General features: G+C 42.7%; 3 protein-coding genes across 3 annotated transcripts in view; 1 reads left to right on the top strand and 2 right to left on the bottom strand.

The window, feature by feature from the left end:
- Window positions 1–3,061: 3,061 nt before the first annotated feature.
- Window positions 3,062–5,750, bottom strand: LOC308373352 (androgen-dependent TFPI-regulating protein; the record flags this gene model as incomplete). The annotated part of the gene is made up of 6 exons (XM_080848811.1): window positions 3,062–3,093; window positions 3,218–3,369; window positions 3,794–3,909; window positions 4,155–4,256; window positions 5,050–5,166; window positions 5,598–5,750. 6 exons carry the CDS (start codon window positions 5,748–5,750, stop codon window positions 3,062–3,064), a joined length of 672 nt encoding a protein of 223 aa, XP_080704937.1.
- Window positions 5,751–7,179: 1,429 nt separating this feature from the next.
- On the bottom strand, window positions 7,180–15,737 carry fam83ha (family with sequence similarity 83 member Ha; the record flags this gene model as incomplete). The annotated part of the gene is made up of 7 exons (XM_080848548.1): window positions 7,180–7,566; window positions 7,842–8,407; window positions 10,301–11,366; window positions 12,320–13,550; window positions 14,038–14,162; window positions 14,743–14,907; window positions 15,291–15,737. The coding sequence occupies 7 exons, from the start codon at window positions 15,735–15,737 to the stop codon at window positions 7,558–7,560; spliced, it is 3,609 nt and encodes a 1,202-aa protein (XP_080704674.1). The 3' UTR covers window positions 7,180–7,557.
- Window positions 15,738–17,496: 1,759 nt separating this feature from the next.
- The window catches only part of LOC308373132 (IQ motif and ankyrin repeat domain-containing protein 1-like), a gene marked incomplete at both ends in the record, with an annotated part of 11,661 nt that continues 6,115 nt past the window's right edge, over window positions 17,497–23,042 (top strand). Inside the window, 6 exons of the mRNA XM_080848549.1 lie at window positions 17,497–17,563; window positions 19,060–19,199; window positions 19,850–20,014; window positions 20,570–20,761; window positions 21,217–21,342; window positions 21,808–21,947. Coding sequence (XP_080704675.1) covers window positions 17,497–17,563; window positions 19,060–19,199; window positions 19,850–20,014; window positions 20,570–20,761; window positions 21,217–21,342; window positions 21,808–21,947 — 830 coding nt within the window. The remainder of the gene's footprint in view (window positions 17,564–19,059; window positions 19,200–19,849; window positions 20,015–20,569; window positions 20,762–21,216; window positions 21,343–21,807; window positions 21,948–23,042) is intronic.

Consider the following 23,042-nt stretch of genomic DNA (forward strand, 5'->3'; position numbering starts at 1 on the left):
AAACACGCGAACGCACTGTAATGTTCTAGACTATTTTCAGTCGGCGGATGTGACGATTTTATGGCAGGAAGTGGTGCAAGGGTTTGAAAGAGGGTGTTGATGTGATATGGAGTTTAACAAATGCACCATTTATTTTGCCCAGCTATAGTTCACAGTAAGACCTAATATAATTTGATCCCTTCGGTAAATCACACAGTAGGTCTATATCATTACATTATGCTGAGTCAAAGTATACAGTACATTTATAATATAGAGATACATAGCCTAGAAGTCGCCTAGGCTTACATTAGAAAGCACAATCATTTGAGGGGCATGCCTTCATTTTGTCAGGCTTGTGTGTGTGTGTGTGTGTGTGTGTGTGTGTGTGTGTGTCTGTGTGTGTGTGTGTGTGTGTGTGTGTGTGTGTGTGTGTGTGCGTGTGTGTGTGTGTGTGTGTGTGTGTGTGTGTGTGTGTGTGTGTGTGTGTGTGTGTGTGTGTGTGTGTGTGTGTGTGTGTGTGTGTGTGTGCGTGCGCATGTGTGTGCGCATGTGTGTATGTGTGTAATGGAGCTTGTTGTGAATTGTCATATGCTGACAAATTGTGAATTAGATTGGCTTTATTACAACAGGGTGGTTCTTTGTCAGACCCTCTCTTGCGTCAAAACTATGATAGCCATTCGTCATACTTTATTTTTACACAGACAGGCAATTTCCACCCGGGCCTGTGCGTAAGAGTTGAACCTGAAATGAGTGACTGTTTACAGCGCTGTTACAAGTACCTCATAATGTTGTCAAACCTGTTCACCAGGTTCTTGGCAGGTATAAACACGCCTCAGGTGTGCCTGGCACTCACAAGACCTCCCCACACAGTGCTGACCACAAGAAGACTTAGATTAAGAGACACCGATGTTGTACATGCTAGGGGTAAGTCGGTCACAGTGTTTGTAGACCGTGATTGTAGGTTGTAGGTTCTGTGGCAAATAGATCATACATACGTAGGCTTCATTTGGCTGTTGATGACAAACTGACATTCTCAAAGCAGACCTGATGTCCTCCTTACTCTGTCTTCCTTACAGACTGTCGTTGGCCTCATCTGCATCATAATGTGCATCTCCAAAGGACTGACACAGGTGAGATTGTGTTTATTGTCATTGTTTTCTAGTTTCACTGTCACTGAAATAACTGTGTCTTGCTAGTATTGAGTGGTGAGGTAGCTGTGAAAACACTCTTACAAAAAGGTCTCTTAAGGAAACTAAATTCAATTTAAGACATACTTCCTTGTATGCAGATACTCGCTAAAGATAAGACGGTCTTTATCTTCAAGTCGTACACACCTTGTTTTGCTGGTACATCACCCCAATACAACATTTGAAGTATTCCGTGAATGGATCTTGACACAGGCTGCTATTACAGCAAACACATTTCAAAGACAAACTTTCCAATCTCTGCCATATATACATACATACATTTTACTGTAAATAATCAGACTTTGTCATACTGAGGAATAAGAGGGATAACTATCTCCAGGGACCTCTCTGTGATATTTCAATGACTGGACGTTTTAAAATAAAAAAGAAAGTTATTGTTATGGGCCGAGGTAAATGTACAGTTGGCTTGTTGGCGTAGCATATTTTTGTTATTATAAACATCAGTGGAGGTACTTTAGATACAAGAATCATACAAGAATCTGTCCATGGTAGACATCTCATATACATGTATTGTCTTGTGTACATTGTAAACAGGAAAATTGTTTTAAAAAAGGTTTCGCTTAAGACATCGACTCACTGACATGAATACTGTACAGTGAGCTGCCCTCTTCATGCTCTCAAGAGTCTAAAAATATTTTATTGCAGAAGGACAGTAAGCAACCATCTCAACTGGCCAATAAAAAGAAGGTAGTAGAGTTGTGGTTACACTTTTATTTATATTATGCTTATATTACTACTACTATTACTACTACTACTACTACTACTATTACTACTACTACTACTACTACTTATAATAATAATAGCAACAACAACAACAACAACCACAATCCCTAAGGAGATTACTCATTTCAAAAAGTTAAGTTATTAATGTGTGTGTATTTATAGTTTCTTCAACGCTGCCTTTCAGAAGGACCTGAGTGAACATGACCTGTTCTTGCTGACCAGGATCCTGACCATCGGGCTGGTGGATGCAGATCCCACCACCCTGCAGCACCTGAAGGAGTTCAGAGACCTTCGGGGGAGCTCCACGTGATACTGCCTGGCTAAGGGCTCAGATACACATACGCGTCTTTTTTCAGGCAGAAACGCTTCAGTAACGCCTTGGCAAAGTGCGGCGGCCAAAACAGAAGCGGTGCGCTTCCCTGCCTTGCGCTGGAAAGTTGAGAATAGTTCAACTTTTAAGCGCACCTAAAAAACGCTTCAAAGACGCAACGCGTGGTGGAGAAGGGGCGCACGCTTTAAACGCGCCGTACCATAGGAATCAATGCATTTGCTCGCGTCCCGTTTTTACAAAAACGCGTATGTGTATCTGAGCCCTTACACGCCTGGGCTTTTGTGCCAAAGACTACTCTACAGGGCCTCTCTGGGAACCAAAGAGTGTATTTGGAACTGTTTTTGACTGAATGAAAAAGAACCTTTTGGGAGGATCAGTTCCTGATTCAGCACTTATCAACAGATGGTCCCTCTATGGATTATCCAAGTGAAAATGATGAAAAAATGAAAATGAAATGACACAATCACTGTTTTGCAAAGACAGAGAGTCTGTCTAAGGCTGACATACGGGGGGGACGCAATTTTGATGTAAGGGTTCAATACCTAGTAGTTGCATTTTCTCTCAAAGCAACAATATTATATGAAACATGGTTGATCTTGATGTAAAATAATGATGAGGAAGATATTCACCATTAGACTGAGTTTACTTTGATATACCTTTGATAATATCCTTTACAAGCTGTGTTCTTTACGCATCAATGTGTGTTTGTGTCTGGAACAGAATTTGAAATCATGTATTTAAGACACTGACAGGGAGAGCTTGTGCGGAGGGGTATCGGCACGTGGCAAATGTGTCAATAAATATCCCAGGAATCCCATCTCTACGCTTTCCTCTTGGCCTTCTGTGTTTTCCCTGAGAAAGTTCCAGGGAAAGAAGAGAGTGGAGAGAACCAGATCCCAATATGTTACTTCAATAAAGAGCCTCATTGTAGACATGCCAAGATCAACTGTCACATGACCATGGTGCGTTCACGTACCCCAAATGCAGCGGTTCAGGGTCCGCCCCAGCAGATAAAGCAGAGTCACCACGGTCATGTTGAAAAAGAAGAAGCCTATCACTCCAGCTGGACTGAACAAAGACAGGAGGGGATACACCCAGATACCCACACTCAGGTACACCCAAATCACCCTGGGGAAATGCAAGAGCAGTTAGGCAGTGACAGGTACACGACACAGAAGAAAAGAACACAACTAACTAACAGTTTTCTAACTGTTTATTGCTGAAAGCTGATTTTCTATCTTATGTCTAAAACTATGCTGTAGTTCTTAATGTAGTTGTAATGCTCTAGATGTTAGCACTAGCCTTGGTTTCACCAAGTAGCTAGGTACCTAAGTCACTATGTAACACTATGTAACTTCATCTTACCTAGTAAATTCCTTAAATGCTGAACATGTACTTTCTTGCTTTTAGTATTACTGAAAAAGTACACATTCAACATTAAATATGGCAGTAGTCAACATTCAAGTGTTCATATTATAATTTATTTTGTAATGTAATTATGATTTTTTTTTTTTTTTTTTTTTTTTTTTTTTTACTATTTCACGCCACCTACCAACTTAAGTAGGCAATCCCTACAAACCCTAATGCCGTCATTCCTGTTTTGGTCTTTGGATAGTCATGAGGTTGTATCACCATCTCTCCCATTAAGATTGGAAACACAAAGGTGTGCTGTAAAATGACAGGTTAAACATGTTACACAAACAAGTAGATTAAAGATGACAGTGTACATCCTGTACAGTTACGACCATGAAGATTTTGTGAGACTGCACAGTTTTATGGGGAAAGAACACAACCAAAAGCATATTCACATTATGAAATACTAGTGACTTTAGTATGTGCACTGGTACAAAAACAGGTATAGGTGAATATCAATTTTTTTTGGGGGGGGGGGGGTATTTTAAATGAGTACAAACCATTGCATGGTTTATCCAGGGAGGGAAGAAATTGTCCAGAGATGCAGGGTAAACGAGCTGCCGGTCGTATGCAAAGATCGACCAAAACAACATGACCACAAACTACAAAGATAAAGGAAATGTAGTATCAAATACGTCAGATCTCAGACATGTAGAAATATTTGACATACAGACATACATAACATACAGCTATATATTTTATGTTGCAGTCTCCCACAGACGGGTGTAATCTGATGAATGACGCTAACTGAATGCAATTCTAGGATTTCACTCTATTGCAATTGCAGGTTGCAATCTTCTGTTATTACCGCAAATGAAAAACATGGAGGGGCGTATTCCGAGTACGTAGTTTAGTGACAAACCTGAGCAAGTTAACTCAGAGTATGTGGTAAATCTCCTAATAGAAGACCCTATGGCTTCATTCTCCTAGCAAAGCAAAGCCACAGTTAACTTATCCCTGTTTATTTTTCACTAAACCACTAACTAGGAATACCCCCCCTAGAGGACGAAATCTTCACTCCTTCCCCAGCTGCGTTACATATAATTCTCCAATATCACCAGTAGGGGGCGAGATAACACTACAGATTGGGACAACACAGAGGTTTGTTGTATATGTTATAACTTGTAACATTTTAACATGTAATGACTATTTGAGTATAAATAAATCAGCTGTTATTTCTGGTTTTACGGTCTTTGTCTTTCTTTAAGGGCCCAAATATCAGCCTCTTTATAAAGTACAACAGGGATCATATACATCCCAAATGTTAGAAACTGTATTCAAGAGAAGTTCAAGAGAAGCAGAATTGTTTGCCAAAACAAGATGAATATAGCTCACTCACTCTCAAAACATTTTTCAGTCTTTGTGTTTGGGGCGAAGTTCAAATAGGGTACTCACCATGCCCACTGGGAAGGCATAGATTGAGAAGAGCAGGTCCCTGGCCACACGCAAGCCTTTCCCCGAGGGCTGGAGGTCAGTCAGTGCAGCCAGGCCAAAGAACACCATCTGGAGAATCTGACATGCAAGCAAGCAGTGCCACATACCCCATGTGACTTACATTGTACTCGGTGGGGTCACTGAAACCTACTTAAAAACAACATGCTAATATACGGCAGTGTTGCACAAGATGATTGAACTGATGTTTTTCATTGGCCGTCAACACTAAATAGTATGTGTAGCCAGCCACAAGGAAAAAATAAATTAAATGATAGTGTTAGAAGCATTTTTAAGTGAAATATAACAGGCTTCCTTTTTATACATAGGCTTCAGCCACAGGCATACACGAGCACTCACACACACATATGAATAAAGTATATCTTCTCCAAACAGTGGATTTAGTTCCTGCCATCACTTGACATTATGGTATGAAAATCCTTTTATTTCTTTTCTTGGCATACAAAGAATTTCTCATACTAGTCTTAAGAATGCCACAGAAGTTCTCCTACCAGGTTTAAGAATGTCAGGTATTTCCAGGGACCGCCATAAACAAATATCCCAGGTGGTAGGTCTTCATCTCCTTTGGCGTAAAGTGACTGTATGACAAAAGCATACCAGCTGAAAGCAGCCAGGTGGTAGATCTTCTGCACAGCTCCACTCATGTTTAATAGTCCGACTGCGTCTTCCTTCCTGGTTCTGGTTTTGTCTAAACTCTCATCTGAACAGTGGTTCTATATGTACCTCCTAATAGCAGGCAAACTATGTGTGTTTCTCAAACCAAATGTAACACTAAATAGAGGGGGCCTTTGAGAAGGAGCCTGCCGTGGAAAATCCTTTTATATGAAGATTAGCAAGATGTGGTGACCGCTAATCACAGGGTATAACACAAAGACCTCTCTGTGAAGAATGATGTAAGGTATGTAACTGTTCCGTCTTTCACAACCAGTCCGCTTTTGAATATGACGTCCTGAGAAAGTGCTACAACTTTAGACTGAAATTAGGACAATAACTTGTGCAACTGACAACTAAATATAAATACAACATCCTACTGAAGAAAACTGTCAGAGAATGAACCTATGAACCCTCATTGGAAAATGCAGTCATGGTATTTATGACCTCACTGACATTTACAACTTATATGACTTTTAAAACAAGTCTGTTACACAAGCAGAGAGTAAAATTCCTAAAGCATGACTTAGATAAAGTCATTAATCTGCCCTCCCCTTTTAAGCAGATTGCTATACATTTGTCTCAATTTAAATGTGCCGTCTCTTGCAAACATTCAAGCAAAACTTTGGAGCAGATTAACAACCATGAAAAATATAAAAATACACAGAATGTGACACAAATGAGCAAAAACCATAGGTCAATTCCTTAAAGGTAATCTTTTTTTTATTATTGAATATAGTATGTAGTATCCATATAGTATTCATCCCATCTATCCCATCCCTTTTATATACAGTACATACATATGGATTAGTACAAATATGCATTTAAATCAGCCGTAGTAGATAGTTATCAAGACCAAAGCAGAATGAGATGTGATTCAGAAATAGAAAAAAAAAAGTAGAAATGCTTGTGCACGTAGCAGCTCAGATTGACAGTGTCGTTGTGTACATAACTATGATTATTCATCACTGATTGTTTTGCGTATCTTGATGTCAAAAGAAGTAACAGAAGATAAATAATAGGGGTTTCCTATAAAGGCTCAGGTAAGATATTGAGACGCTTAACATTTGATTTCAATCTGATAGTTCTCGCGAAACACAATTGGTGCTTTGTTCGTTAAGGTAGCTACAAGTGGATACTCTTGCTGCAAATTCACCTCAGTTTACAACTCTACTGTCATGTGTAAAGACTGAGACCTGCTGAAACAATCGAGTAAGGTACTGACGTTTGGCTGGAGAAACATGCAGCAATGACATCATTCCCTCACAGATGGATGGACATAATGACCATCCACAACGGTAGTCACAGATTCCTTCATTGTCTATCTATACAAATGAAGATGGACATTAAAATTGCCATTAGGTATTAAAAAGGATGGTCATGATCCTGCAATTAAAGGACAATGCTTCAGTGTTTCTGGGATTGATCAGATACTGTGCCCAGGTCTTGTCCGCTATTCATTTGCTAGTCAGCCAAAACATAAAGAACATCTTTCATGGAAGTCATTAAAAAATGCAACACTGCAGTTCAGTCTCCGGACTCCGGAGTTTTTTACTTCAGCCACATTCTGACGTAGTTCTTTGAGAGATGGAACCAATTCACTCCCGGTACAGCGATGTCACAGACTGTACACTTAAGTGACACACAGGAATCCTTGATCAACACGCTGTAAATCCTCATGTCACTGCAGGACCTCTACCTTCCATAACGATCAACTGTCCATGACACCTGGCGTCATGATGTCTGAGTCCAGGGACTGAATAATCATCCAGATCCATTGTTCTTCACGATCATTCAAAACTATAGTGCCTGTGTCAGAACAAACAATGAATGCTTAAGTTGTAAAATATCAATTTGATATCAATCAAAACCCATACATTTATTTTACACATTTACTTTTACACTTACCAGATGCCAATGGTAATAGAATATATTGATGTTATATAATGATCAAAGTGTAATATACTGTACATGTTATGATTTTCTTCGATGGATATTACATTGAAGCATATCTATCATGATGTAAGAGGTTATAACTTCACAGGTAACGAAATGCATTGCCTCTATTATACTGTGTTACTCACCTCAAAGCGACTGTAGACTCTTCTTTCTTTTCTCTTGCTGTCCAACCCAGTGAGTAACCTATCACGCTCCTTCTTGCTCATATGAGTGTTCCAGGACCTTAATCTGCTGGGTAAAGTTTCGTTGCTTTCTTCTTGAGGTTCCTTCACTTCGTCTTCTTTATCATCATCTGTGATCGAAAGGTTCTGATTGCCTGTTCGGCTTTGACTATTGGCTGATATCTGCTCCAAAAGAACTTTAGTGTCATCTCTGAGGTTGCTGCAAGACAGCACATTGGCAGTGGATGCCTGGTAACGACTGGGATGACTTTTGGCAGAGGGAGATTTGTGTTCATTTGGCTCTTCTGAACTCGGACACACAGTGTCTTTAGTATTTAGATGTGTGGTGGTGCTAAGCTCATCTGCAGGAGACTCCTCACACAGCGTAACCGTGTCTGCTGAGGGGTGGTACCCGCCCGCTGCTTTTGCATCACTTTCAAGCTGCCCCCCATTGACAGCCTCGTTAAAGCTTGAGGTTGTGGTGGCAGGAGTGAAGGACCGGCTTGATTCATCTGTAGGTAAAGCTGCGTCTGCAAGAGTAAGATCAGAATTAGAACCACCTCCTGAGACAGTCACGACTGGAGATGGGGAGGCCTCTGCACTGGGGGGATCGGTAGGGGCGGGGGGTGTGGGGCCTGGACTTGTTGGTACACGAGAAGCTGTTGCCATATGATTGGCAAGGGGGGCAGATGGTGTGGTAGCCATGGGAGGAAGGCTACTGCCAGTTTGTTTCGGATCTGAAAGTAGACTTGACTCCAATGTTTTGACATCACAGGGTGAACTTAACTTTGTCTGGGTAGCTTCTAACATTGGGCTAGTGATTGTAGGGGAAGATGTAGGATGTGAACTGGGATGAGGTTCTGTGGAACTGTCCAATGTGCCAACTGCTGGACTCATGACTGAACTGGGGGACAGGATCCCCACATGCTGTACAGGACTTACAGATGGACTTGTCTCTGTAATGTTGATATCAGAGTGAAAGTGAGAACTGGATGCGGTTAGGGGTACTGCTTCTTTTGGGCTGGTAGAGATTGCCTTGGGGGAAGAGCAACCCTTACTTTGGGTCAGATTTGGAGCAGGGCTTGCCTCTGATGTTTCAGGATCATATGATAAACTGGAGCCCTCTCTATAAATCTCAACTACTGGACTCGTTTTTGCTGTGGAATAATGTGGAGGTACTGTTCCTTCTGATAGGTCCAGATTAAGAATTGGGCTTGTCTCTGCTATTTTGGTCTCAGTGGATGAACTGTATTCTGTTGGGGCAACATTTGCCATTGGATTAACCTGTGTTGGGGAGGAAACAGGAGACTGGTGTTCCTCAGTTTTGACAGACGCTGATTCAGAACTTATCTTTATTATTTTGATATCCACAGGTGATCTGAGCTCTGTTGGAGGAACCATTGCTGCTTGGGTAGCTTTTAGTGGGGACGAATTTTTTCTCCGTTTTCTTGCAGTTTTTGGTGTTGCACGAGTGCTAGCAACTGGGGTTGTTGGTGTAGTTGCAGGAGGTATGCCATCTTTAGCTTGGGGTGGTCTGGACTCTGTCTGGGAAACCGTTGCTGTTGGACTAGGTTTAGTTTTGTGTTTACATTGCGGTTTTGTCGGGGAAGAAAGTGAAGCCAAGCTGGAGTCCGTTTTTGTTGGAGAAATAACAGTGTTAACATCTGGACTTGTTAACGCTGTCTGGGGGGGAGGGCTAAGCTGGGTTATGGCAGTCCCTGAAGCATCATTTACTTCCACTGGTGGGTGAAGATGTAAATCCACTGGAGACTTTGTCGGGGAAGAGACTGGAGCTAAGTGGTGCTCTGTTGAAACAGCTCCAGTTGCTGAGCTGGAGTTTGCTGGGGAAGATATCAATAACGTACTAGGAGTAGTTGGTGAAACCTGTCTTGCTGAAGTGCCTTTCTTTACTTTCGATCTGTCCTCTTTCGAAGAGCTTCTTTGAGGTGACCTAGTTTTGATGGAAGGAGATAGTGGAGGCAAAATGGGTTCAGTACATTTAGACTCTTTTTTAGGCAATGGTAATGGCCTGACTTCAGTTGGGGTCGGAGTACAGGGCGAGCTAGGGGCTGTTGCGAAACCTTCTGCCCCTGAACTCACTTCTATTAATGAAGAGCATGAGGAAGAGTCTGAGTCTATTTGTTTGCTACTGGGGTTGGAGCAAGAGTCCCCTTGGGAGTCTTCAGCTGTGGGAATGGATTTGGCAGGGTGCGAGATAGGGCTCTGTGCAGACTGACCAGCATTTATTGGTAAACTATGTAAAGTGGAGTCTGCTGGAACTGGTTTATTGGGGAAATCGACTTTATCAGAGGCAGAGGTTTGCTTTCGTGACGCCTGGTCTTGACAGGACAAGATGACTTCTTTGGGAATATCTTTTAAGGGTAACCTTATATTCGTGGGAACAGAACTCGTTGAGGAGGTACATGGGGGTTTCGCAGGTGCTTCGGCATGCATCTTCTTCAGTTCCATTTTCTCAGTGTCTGTGGCAGTTTGAGAAAACTCAGAACTGGAGGAGCTAGATTGTGCAGAGTTGCCTGACAAATCCTTCACGGCATGGCTTTCTAGAACACTCTGAGTTTTACGAGTCTTAGCATCGTCATCCAGCACTTCCGCTTCTCCCGCAGGTATTGGCTTTGACAGTGAATCTGTTCTTATTTGTTCTTGTGCTGAAACTTTTTCGTTAATTGCAGAGGAGTCCTCAGTCTTGTCTGGCTTTTGAGAAATGTGTTCTTTGATGTTCTCCGCAGACTTCGCTGCTACCCGCTCGGCTTTGCGTTGAGCAGCTAACTCTCTGAAGAAATGCAATCTGCTATCTGGGTCAGACAGGTCTAACATCGCTGAGGTTGCCTGCTGAACTTTAGACTGAAATTGAAGTGAGTTAGAATTGTCCCCCATTGTAAACGAAGCCTGTCTTTTAAACGAGATATTCTCCAAATGTATTCCAGAAGCTGTGTCACTCTGTCCCTTTGTAGAATCCTGTGTCTTCACTAATTCTGTTGTGGGATTAGTAGGTGTGATGGGCGTCTCAGATCTGCTCGTCTCCTTGTCCAAAGAGCCAGGAACAGCTAAGATAGACGACACTTTTGATAATTCACCCCTTTGATTCTGACCATCGGTTTTATTTTGCCCACACGAATCATCGTCCCCTTGAGACCGGTGCTGCTTTAAGCGTGAGCTGAAGAGACGTGAGTTCCTTAATTTGGAGGCCGATTGAGGAGTGGGCTTTGGTCGATTCTGGACAAGTTCCTCTCCTGTTTTACAGGATTCCATTGCCCTCACACTAGCCACCACTGCAGCCTTTTCAGACGAGGTGGTGCTTGAGAAATCAGTGGTTTCAGCGGGTGTTGTTTTCTCTGAGTCTGGCGCTCCACACATGACAGGCTGAACAGGTTTGCGGTTTGGTGGTGACTCACTTATAATGGCCGAAGGCAAAGGCATGACAGGGAGCTCTCTTCTGCCAGGCTCAGGGGCTGAATCAAGTGTCTTTTCCTGTAAAAGAACAGTGGATTTATTACAGGGAACAGGATCAACAAGAATCATTTATGAACTAGAAAAGGTTCTGAAACGGTGGAAACTGTATCAACACGTCCTTTCTTACTTAAACAAAGCTATGAATATGAATGATGTGAAGTACCTAAAAAAGGTTTTTAAAAAGTTGCCTTTGAGGATGTTACCTTAAGAGTTTCCATAACCTTTTGAGGTTCTGAGCTGGAGATGTTTGAGCCAGGGTGAAGGGATGATGTACACTTAGCCACAGCAGGCTCTTGTAACCTCTTCTGTTCAATCTTCTCAGCATCTGTGGCCATTTGCGGCAGTACGTCATGAATCTGGCTTGGTGTGGCAGCCTCTGATGTGACACTCAAAGCATCAACTAACTTTGTATCTGAACCTTGTTCCTTGATAGGAACTTTGTTCGTGGTTGCTTTGAAGGATTGTGATTCAGTTGTATTTTGCATATCTGTTGGATGATGTGAGACTTTTAAAGTTGGCTCCTGCTCTGCAACACTGTGGCTTCCATCAGAGGCACAGCTCACTGTTATATCAGGTACTTTACATGGTTTCTCTGTGATGCCTCCGACAGACTTGGCTGCTACTTCGGCTTTGCGTTGGGCAGCCAACTGTCTGAAAAAGTGTAGCCTATTATCAGGGTCATTCATATCTACCATGAATGACGGCGTTTGCTGCAGATGACTAAAGGGGAGCTCAACTGGCTTTAATTCCTCTCCCATAGCTATAGTGGATTGCTTTTGCAAAGGGATCTTCTCTAAACCTTTCTCTATAACCTCAAGACTTGCCTCTTCTTTTGTCTCTGCTGGTTTTGCCAAATCAAAGAGAGATCTGTGCTGTTCCGTGTTTGAACTGAAGAGAAGTGAGTTCCTCAGTCTCGACGCTCTGTGAAGAGTTTGGTTTGGCTTCCTACGGAATGGTTCATCCTGTGTTACATTCATTTCTGCCGGTGGCTTGTCTTTCCCGTCCTCCACCTTCTCAGTCTCTGTGGTATATGCTGAGTCGGTAGCAGCTGATATGCTTTTGTTGTCTATTTGCATTGAAGGATGATTTTTCAAATCACTCGGCTGAAAAGGTTTCTTATGGTGTGAGGAGAGGACAGCTGACGGCAGCTTCAACTCTCTTTGACCTATTCTAGGGAATAATGGGTCCAGATCACACGGCTGTTCCTGTGGAGAGAAAGGGGATTCATCTCCTACTTCTGATCCCTGAAACGGCCCTGTGTCGTCTGAAGATGCGTCATCGTAACCGCTCAGGTATGAATGGATCCTCCACTCTCGCATGCCCTTCTTCGCGACAGCATCTCGGGGCTTTCGTTCCGCAGGGGGCTCCATGTTGAATCTTTTCTGTTCGCGTGGGCTAAGCGGTGCCGGGGAGCTCTGGCCGGCGTGTGGCTGACCCAAACACTGCATCCGTCGCCTCGACTGAGAGTAAGGACCTTCTGGCACCATCAAATTCCCAGATCCCTGCCCCATATCCACGGGAGGATTGGACTGCTGTAGGAATTTAAGTACATGGTCATAATTGTCTACTTGGTCTATTGACGGTGGGCCTCCTGGCTCTGAATACTGGTCTGGGTGCGGGTATCGTTGGGTCTTAAATTTGTCGTAGGGATCATAAACGGGCTCTCGGCTGGTTCTCTCAAAGTCATACTGGTCCCGGTGGGAGTGGGTGCTCTGCGTCTCCATGGCATCCCCTTTCTGCTTCTCTCTGTGCATCAAGTACTGCTGATAGTAGCCACTAGGGGTCCCTTCCCCATAGCTTGCCCTTCTTAAGATGTCCATTCCAGGAGCATCTGGCCTGTTAGTCAGGTACTGCTGGGAGGGGTGCAAATTAGCCTGTGGTGGTAACATCTGGGCAAAATCCCCCCTCCTAAAAGGAAACAATTTAGAATCCATATGGCCTTCGTTAAGATGTCCAGGCCAATCTGCATTGTACATGCCCACCTCAGGTAAATATTCCTTGGGTGTCCTGGGATACACCTGGTGTGTTTTTTGTAGGTCAGACATAGAGCTAAAATTCTGCACAGGGACAACAGCACTCTCCATTACAAGTGGCTCGGATTGGGCATATAGAATCCGGAATTCTTCATCAAAGGTGACCACAAGCTGGCCCAGGAATAGATGGGCTAAACAACGGTGGAGCTTCTCAAATGACCACATAAAACTGAAACAATGGAGAAATAGTCAATCAAATTATGCCATTCACCAGACAACATTTAATTATAATATAAAGCACAACTTTCTTTCCATCCCGACAAAGAAATAAATCAAACTCAAACTTTGTCTGTTTTGGATGTTAAACATTTGTATGTATGTAATGTCTTATTATCATATTGACCTTATTTCAATAACAAAATGAGAGTGAAAACTTTTAAAAAGTATTTGTTTCCTAGAGGATGACAATGGATATTCACTGCATTGTCACTAAAGAAACTCAGACCTCTTAATGGTTAATAAAAGTAATTGACTAACTCTGGGTAGGATGAGCATTCTAAATGTCACATTGCTTGCAGCAAAATCCTGAATCAATCCTCTGACAAAAGATAATCCTGAGAGCTTTTTCTTAAATACTTTCTTGCCAATTTATTTTGAATACATAAAAAGCTAGCCACCTTTAAAATGTGGCTTCTGTAAAGAGTAAAACCACGTACCTGTAGTTGCCACCTAGAACAGCCCTGCTGTCAATTAGCATGAAACGCTCCATCATCTGACCTTTGAAGGACTTCCCTGTGCGGCAATAGTAGTTGATGCCAGACACTGTTCTAACACGCATGAACTGGGAAAAAGAAAAAAAGAAATCAAGAATATGATTTTCATGGTGATACACGGGGAAATAAATGCTCAGAATATCAGTTATTGCTTGTCAGTTTGCCAAGGCAGTCCAATGCTGTTCAGTATATCACATGATCTTAATAAAGAGAGATCAAAGGCTTGGAAACCCTTGCTGCTATCTTTAAGATTTCTGCACTCTAGGTGGCAGCAATGCACCCCAAACACCAAGTTAAATACAAATTCACAGTTTCTCTAGAGTCGAACATTTTCCATTATTAAAGTAAGAGTATTGGAAGAAACACAAACTACAAACACAGAGGATATATCTTTGTGGCTTAACACAAACTACTAACACAGTGGATATATCTTGGAAGCTCAACATCCAATTTCAGTTTAGGCTATGGCTGAGATTTATCTTGTAGTGGCTGAAAATATTCACCACACAAACCAATCACTTATCACTGCATAATCAACTGTAAGAATAATGAGTACGGATATGCTTAAACACAATAGGTAAATGACAGAAAACACTGTGTCCAAGTTCATTAGTTCACAATAAGACTCTCACCACTCTCACCACTCACTTTGATTTGATTCAGATCAACTCTGCAGTGTGCCACCATGTCTGTAAAGTGATGGGCATTTTGGTCATCCAGCAGAATGTAAACAGCCACATTGCGCATAGCGGCCTCCAAGAGATCCGCAAAAATATCAACATCTGTGAAAATGTCCATAGCCACCGCAATAACCTGCAAAACAGACCCCCGCACATAGCCATGCAATCTGGTCATTTCATTTAAAATTAGAGATGGTGACATCCATCAAATATGCACACATAACAATTTGGCTAAATAACACGGACAATAAGAATTACAGGGAATTGTATGTAATTGAAGTTATCAAAGTTCAATGTAATGACATACTTAATGATAGTCATCAATGATAGTCAAAAGATATAAGAGTGACCACATAGTGTCTTACAGGATAAAACCACACAGACTTGATAATCAACTTCTAATGCTATGTCAGCAGTTATAGGACTGCACACATCTACTGTATATAGTGAGTTAAGGACCAACAAGAGACAAACACACAAATACTTGACAGTGTAAAGACAAGTTGAGGGACCTACTAGTTGTGCATCTTTGATAAGCCTGCGGGCCTGTGTCTTAATGCTCGGCATGGCTGCGTCCGGTGGGTTCACAAATGTGGCAAACTCTGTTGGGCCCACGAACTGGAGCTGCTGGGGCCAACCCAGGTCCAGGCTGGGGGCCTCCAAGTCCGACTGCATAGGCCAGTACGTATCCGAGGAGCCTTCTGACGACTCGTCACCCTGAGAGCCGGCGTCAGTTTTATCCATGTGACGAGGACCCTGTACAGTACTTTGAATATGCTCAATCTCAAGTTTGGAGAGGAAATCCACAACGTCCGATGATTGTAGGAACTCATTGTAGCCATCCAGGTCGCGTTCCACAAGTGCATCAATAGCCAGGCGGTATTCCTCACGATAATGAGGGGGTAGGTAGTTTGGATCCAGGGGGTTATCCCCTGCAGATGAGCACTGGGATCTGTGAGCCATGATCCCACCTAGTCACAGGAAGACAGGGACACAGTTTTTTGGACTATCTTGAGATGACAGACATTAACATCCTACACGCGAGAGAGCTAAACATACTTAACCTAAACTTCAGGTTCAAGCACCAGATCATCTAAAAAGAAATTTGCTGTAAGGCTAATTTTGAACATATGTAATTGTTCATTATTCAGAAACACGTTTGCAAAAATCCAGTGTATGTTGCTTCCCAAGGCATAAGCAACAGGTTCCATCTGCAGTTTATAGGACATGACTCGGAGGATGACTATTCTGTCTGATGGAATTTGCCCTGTATTTCTATTCTAAAATCCATTTTAGAGGGTGTGGCGAAACCACTTGTGAAACTGAGAACGACCGGAATCTTTTCTCAGAAAACGTTACCAATTTTTTTCAACATTGTTTCACATTCATAGTTATCTCTTGTGACGACCAAAACATTTCAGTATAAAGCATTTCATTACTCATCAAGCATTCCGTCAGAAGTTAAGAAGTTAGAGCTCGTGAAACTTACCAGCGGTTGAGACGACTATAGACTATTTTCTCACACCTCACCCGGCATATGATTTGCTGTTATGAATACATGATGGTAGACCTACCCTACACCAAGGCTGTATTATTGTATTGGAACGGCATCTCATAAGGAACGAAGTTTCGTCTATGCCCCGCAAAACCAGTTCCTACTTGGATCAGTTACTTTCCCAGCCGTCAACAGGGAGTAGGCTAGTGTGGAAATGCCTTCACCGCTGTCTTCTGCGTTGCTTGCCCCGCCCAGGCCCTGAAAACCACGAATGTATCCAATCACGGAAACTACCAGTTCAGTCATCTCAGAGAAGGCAGAGAAGCACTGCCTCACTTTAGACAGAAAACAACGTGAACTTTGTGGAACTTTAGGTTAACCACTTAATGCTACTGACCACTTCGAACTAGGCTACCAATAGGCTAAAGCCTACTTAGCAAAATCATCCGGCCTACTCTATGCCACTGGTATCTGTATGAAATATTTGGCTTGCACATTGCTAGCTTGAATTACGGTCAAAGTTCCCTAGAATGTAGTTTCACAATTTTCGGAGGTGCCTCGGCCTATCAGTGCCGACAATCAGCAATCATCAACAACAATACTAAAAATAATGAGCCATTACAGAACAAAATCGTTTTGTTCATTATCGAATAGGATTAATGTTGTTTTGTTTGAAGCCATAGGTTTTCAAATGCCGATGGTTGAATCCATATATATATAAAGGCCTTTATATATAGCCTATATCTATGGTTGAATCAGCCTATTGCCATCCGTGGTTCCAAGGTGGTCATGAGCTAGTTCTAGCCTACTTTATATGCAAGAAATGGCTTATTCTTTTTTCACAACAGGTGTTGTAAGTATGCTATTACATAGGTAAGGATGCTATAAAGAAATAATACCACCAACATTGTTGTGTGGCAATCAAGTTTTATCTTATCTTATCTTATAACATACTATGTTAATAAAATTATGCTATTTTTGTGATTCGTGCACTTTATAAAGCAGTTTAGAATTATAATTTCGCCCTCTTCCCTCTCTCCAGGCGTTGCCTTGGTGACCAGCACGCGTTGAGGAAGTGGGGTAAAGAAATACAACAGGTGCACTTTCTTTTACACACAAGTAACTTTTGTATGTTTTGGAACGTTGGTTTGTGTTTTGGCGAGTGAAATTCTCTTGTCTAATCATTGTAGACGCTATTTTTTTTAAATAGTTTTCCAAGGAGTAAACATGAGCTCCCGCAATGCAAAACAACCTGCAGGGAAAGCTTCAGTGAAAGCACCCGCAAAGAACACCGGTAAATCAGGTAATATAAGGCTATCTAGATAGGCCTAAAGGTCTACATGGAGACGACAGAAGCAGTTCTAAAAAAAAATGTAGTACCTGCATATATACATTACTTTAGGATACGTTTGAGACTTTTATGTATTCATTTATTTTTGCTGTTGTGTTTATTGTTTGCTTGTGTGTGTGTGTGTGTGTGTGTGTGTGTGTGTGTGTGTGTGTGTGTGTGTGTTTGCATAATGTAGGATCTGGTGCCCCCCAACAGAAAAAAACTGGAGCATCTCACTCTATTCAACCTAAGGGCAAAACAGTCAAGTCAAACCCTCTGGCACATTCAAGCAAAACAGAGCCAACAAAGAAATCAAGTACGGACCAGTAAGGCTAGTTCACATAAGTTGAAACTTCCAATGAATCAGCCACTCCTGACTTAGTCTATAGATGTTATTTTCTTCAACCTCTGCCATATTCAGTAACCATAAAGATGGTGCACTACGGTCATTCATTTCTTTTGGGAAAATGTTGATATGTGTTCTTTCCCCAGAATTGTTAAACCAGTCGGTAGTCTTCTAAATGTCATAGCTGAAATACACTGAGCACTACTTAGCAACTTTGCCTGGAAACATTGTGTAATTTCTGATGTCATTTGTAAGTTATAGAATAAATGTATTTTATGGGTGGGTGAGGTGCATGTGGAGAATACCACAGATTGAGTCATTTTGAGAGTTTGACTGGAGCTTGTAATGAGCTCTTGTGAATGATCAAGGACTTTATAAACGCGTGCTTTTGCAGTTTACCTTTTTGTTGTCTGCCAGCAGAAGAGCTGAATTCACAAGGCTGTGTGGCAGGAGTGTATGTCTATAGATGTCCTGGCCTGTGCTTTCATTCGGAATAGAAGATAGCTCTCCTTTTACACACATAACATGTGGCGTCATATATATCACAGCCATACTTGAAGGACGCTAACAGGGAGCTTAATGAAATACCGGAAATGATGTCATTTAGCTCAAGTGCAGGCATGAAAACAATATCTTATTGTTAGACTGCAGGCACTGCCATGAGCGTAAAGGAGTGTCGAGGGCTCCAGTACAGTAAAATGTGAAACACATGAATGTTAACCTTTTGAAATACCAAAGCTGGGAGTTGTTTGTCAAAGGTGATACCTTGTTGTCTAGCCCAATATCTGCTCTATGCTCAATGTGCCAGGAGCTTACTGGAGGGTTAAACATAGAAGTGTATGTAAGAAAGATACTTTCATTAGGATTCAATGACAGCAGTCAACACATCTACACATAGACATATAATTAAAAACCAGAGGTGTCACTTTGTCCACCACTGACAGGTTTGCCTGGTAAGACCACTCTGCCTCGGAGTGCTATTAGAAAGGATTAAGTTGATTAAGAAACAATGTTGCTGTCTTTAGTTGTTTTTGTAGACTTATGAGGCGGTGTTTGTTAGTGGGGTTTGTGTGACTGCACTGTCTCTGGGCATTGTGTTTTGTGATTGGCTTAGACGCTGAGCCGAGTCGGGAGGATCGGGCCGCCTTGGTCATCCAGTGCTTTGTGAGGCGACTGCTGGCTAAGAGAGCGAGGCAGCGAAGAGAGAAGGAGAAGAAGGCATATGAGGACCTCATGGACCGCCTGGAGAAGGAGGTTTGAGCCACTCCTTGCATGCAAAACACATACCAGCCAGGCCATGAAAAAGCCTTGGGCACACAGTATAGCAAGACTTTTTAAAAGCCTCTAGGGGAAATCGTAAGGCTTTCAACGTCTTTCTCTCTGGGGATGTTTGTGTGTCCGGGGCTGTATTTTTGTGGAAATTGAGGTGCAACTTGTTTTAAGACCAGGATTCCTTGCATAGTCTCTTCAAATGCCCCCTGAGATGTATTTAAGATTGGGCTTAAAAGTGTGTTTCACCTGTCTAAACAGGCCAGGCACACAACATGGAGTCAGACTGGTTTATGTTGTGAGCCAAAGCATGCATTTCAATGTGTGTGTCCTGCACTTGTTGCACTGCATGTGAGCGTTTGTTGTGTGTAGGTGAGTGTTTGAGTTTTTGGTGACTCTTGAGACTCTCTGACTGATAGCCAAAAAGTGCCCGGGCTATGCGGCGTCCGGGTTACGTATTGCTAGCGTTGGCATAGCAACTGTCACTCAGGAGCCATTCAAAACTCAACATTACGTCACCCGGGCTCTTTTTGGCACCCGGTCACTTTTAAGCATGACAGTGATGCGTTTGCTGTAGTAAGTGTGTGTGTGAGTGTTTGAGTGTGTAGGTGGTGATGCGTTTCCTGTTCCTGTAGGCCTTTGTTACTCTGGTGCGCCGGGAGCAGGAGGAAGCGGAGCGTGAGAGGATGAAGGAGGAGGAGGAGAGGAGGAAGAAGAGGGAGGAGCATCGCTTCCGTACACGACTCCTGGAGGCCGCGTTCGACGGCGAGGAAGAGGAGATCCTGGCTGTCCTCAAAGAGGTCAGAGAGATAACCACAAGAGAGAAATGAAGTTGACAAGTGGACATGGGTGCTATACATACTACTATCCTTGGAAACAGAGTCAAAATAAATAAATAAATAAAGAAGTTACATGTGGTAACAGCTGTGACTCTGGTAAGTAGATGTTCGAGTAGGACTTAAGTGTTCAAAATGTATGTTGACAAAGACTTAAGTGTACAGTCCTCTAGCTGTCTTTTCTGACTGTGCACTCAAAACTTCCCAAGTGTTCACACAAAGTCCTTGCTGTGTAAATGGGAAACAAAGTACACTATTCCAGCCACACATTGCTTCAGGTACACGGAAGAGAGGGGTGTTATTTGATAAACAAAATATCAACAACCTTTCCTCAGAATCACGGATTTTACCTTTAAAATATCATGTTGCTCCCTCCACATGTACTTTTTAAAAGCAGCAGTAAGTTAGTATTACACTGAAAGAAGAACAACACAATAGTCCTTGGCCCAAACCATGAAACATACCCATTGGACTCCGATAGCCACAAGTCATATTCTTCCTCTCATGTCTGTCGCCTAGGTTACCGAGCGGGATACGAAGCAAGGCGTGGGGTTTGACGAAGCGGGGAAACGCCTACGCCTCCTCAGTCAGCTGCGCATGATCAACTGCACTGATGCCCATGGCAACACGCCCCTGTCTGAGGCTGCAGGTGGGGGTCACCCAGAGGTCATCGCCCTGCTGCTGGAGAGAGGGGGTGATGTCAACACAAAGGTAAGAGAGAGATAGGTAGAACATTTACCTGAGGGATAGACACTTTACAAATGTGTGTATGTGTGTGTGAGAGAGGAAGTGGAAAGGAAAGGAAACAGGAGACGGAGAGACAGACTTGAGTAGGGATGATGAATGATGATTAACGATGATGTATGCTTGAATTACTGACTCAGATATAAACTGTTAAAGCCTTAGCCCTATGACTAAACTAACAGCCAGATTGTTTTATGTAGAAATACATGTACGTAAATGTCAGGGAAATTCACCCTTAACTATGACTGTATATGTTTACTCTTAAATATATTTGCTGAGCTGAAATATATTCACATATACATATAATCTGTATTATGTACTCTATATAGTTTTAAAATGGTTTAGAGCAGAAATATTGCTGCCTGACCATTTCAAAGTGTTGTTTTTTTATACATGTGGTGACTTTTTGGGTTTGACTTTAGGGAGCCTTTGGAAGGACCCCCATTTACAGAGCAGCCTTTGGGGGTCACCTGCGTGCGGTGCAGACCCTCCTACAGTTTGGGGCAGACCCACGACCTCACGCTGATGATGGCAGCACTCCAGAACAGGTGCGACCGCAACTGTATATGAGAGGGTGTGTGGAGTGTATTGCACCTCGGGATGCTTGTATGACGGCCTTGATTTGTGTGTGTGTGGAGTGTATTGCACCTCGGAATGCTTGTATGACGGCCTTGTTTTTTGTGTGTGTGGAGTGTATTGCACCTCGGGATGCTTGTATGACGGCCTTCTTTTGTGTGTGTGTGGAGTGTATTGCACCTCGGAATGCTTGTATGACGGCCTTGTTTTTTGTGTGTGTGGAGTGTATTGCACCTCGGGATGCTTGTATGACTGCCTTGTTTTGTGTGTGTGTGGAGTGTATTGCACCTCGGGATGCTTGTATGACGGCCTTCTTTTTGAAGTGTGTTTCCACACATGCTACCTGAGTGTGCTTGTTCATGCGTATTGTGCACGAGTGTATGTGTATATGTGTGTCTGTGTGTAAGTGCATGGGGTGTGTGTGTCTGTGTTTGCAGGTGGCATCGGGAGAGGCAATAATACAGACACTGCAGGGCTGGGACCTAAGCCTGACTGATTCCATGCTGAAGAAAATGGAGGCGGAACAAGCGAGGACAGAGGGAGAGGCACAGAAACAGAAGGAGGTTGAGACTGAGCTGTGAGTTTCTTCTTGTCACACACACACACACACACACACACACACAAACAGAAACAGAAGGAGGTTGAGACTGAGCTGTGAGTTTCTTCTTGTCTACTCAAACTTCATCTTCTCACTATAGTGGCTAAACTGTGCACAACAAATTATGATCAGTTGTTACCAGACCCTTTGATGCCATGGTACTTTAGGATCCATAGTTATGATATCATGACTTACTTTTCATAGACCAGCTTGCTATATATTCCTGACATTGCAGCTTCATTACAATACATGAAGCAATACAATGTAAGAGGGTATATTTGATCTACATACAGTAATGGGTGAATTGGGTATTGTTTCCCTGCAGCATGTGGTGCAAGCTGGCTTATATGCTGCATTTTGGTGGGAATTGCATTATTTAAACGTGTTTATCGTGATTATGAAACAACGCATTATGTGAATGTTCATGTGAAATCTCTTGAATAAGTGCAATCCCTATTCACCCTGGTTCACCCAGTGCAATATACCAGAAGAAGACAGACACCGTGCTTTGATCCAGTATGGGACCTCATGGCTAATATTTGCTCATGGAAAAGAGTGACAACACTGCGCTACCCTTTGCCTGGTGGTGCTGTAATTCACCAGGGGGTTGTTTTCACCGTGAGCCAACATGTCTGACTTTCCTCACACTTCACTGGGGAGAATCTATCCGTTGGATGATTATATTAATCCCCGTTATTGAAAGATGTTTCTGTGATAACAAAATGACCCCCACGGATCTTATTGCAAAATCAGTGGAAATATTGAGGCAGATTATCAGCATGAGCATGGTTGTATTCGTGCCTTTTGACCCAGTGCAGGACTCTTAGCAGGACTTTGATTGGCAGATTCAGTTGTGGCCCTGGGGGGAACCCCAGCTGAATACTTTGACTCTCACAGATCATAGACACACCCTTACACAGTCATTCTCTGGTATTAATGCTGAGTTGGCCTTTATCTCAAAACTGCCACATGCCCTCACATCATCCCCAGCGGTGGCCCTCTGCCAGATGAAAGTGATTGCACCACATCTCCTTTGTCTTACATCACAGCATGGATACGGTAGGCAAGAGAGAC

This window comes from Sprattus sprattus, assembly GCF_963457725.1.
Source record: "Sprattus sprattus genome assembly, chromosome: 12".
In the NCBI taxonomy this organism is placed as follows: domain Eukaryota; kingdom Metazoa; phylum Chordata; class Actinopteri; order Clupeiformes; family Clupeidae; genus Sprattus; species Sprattus sprattus.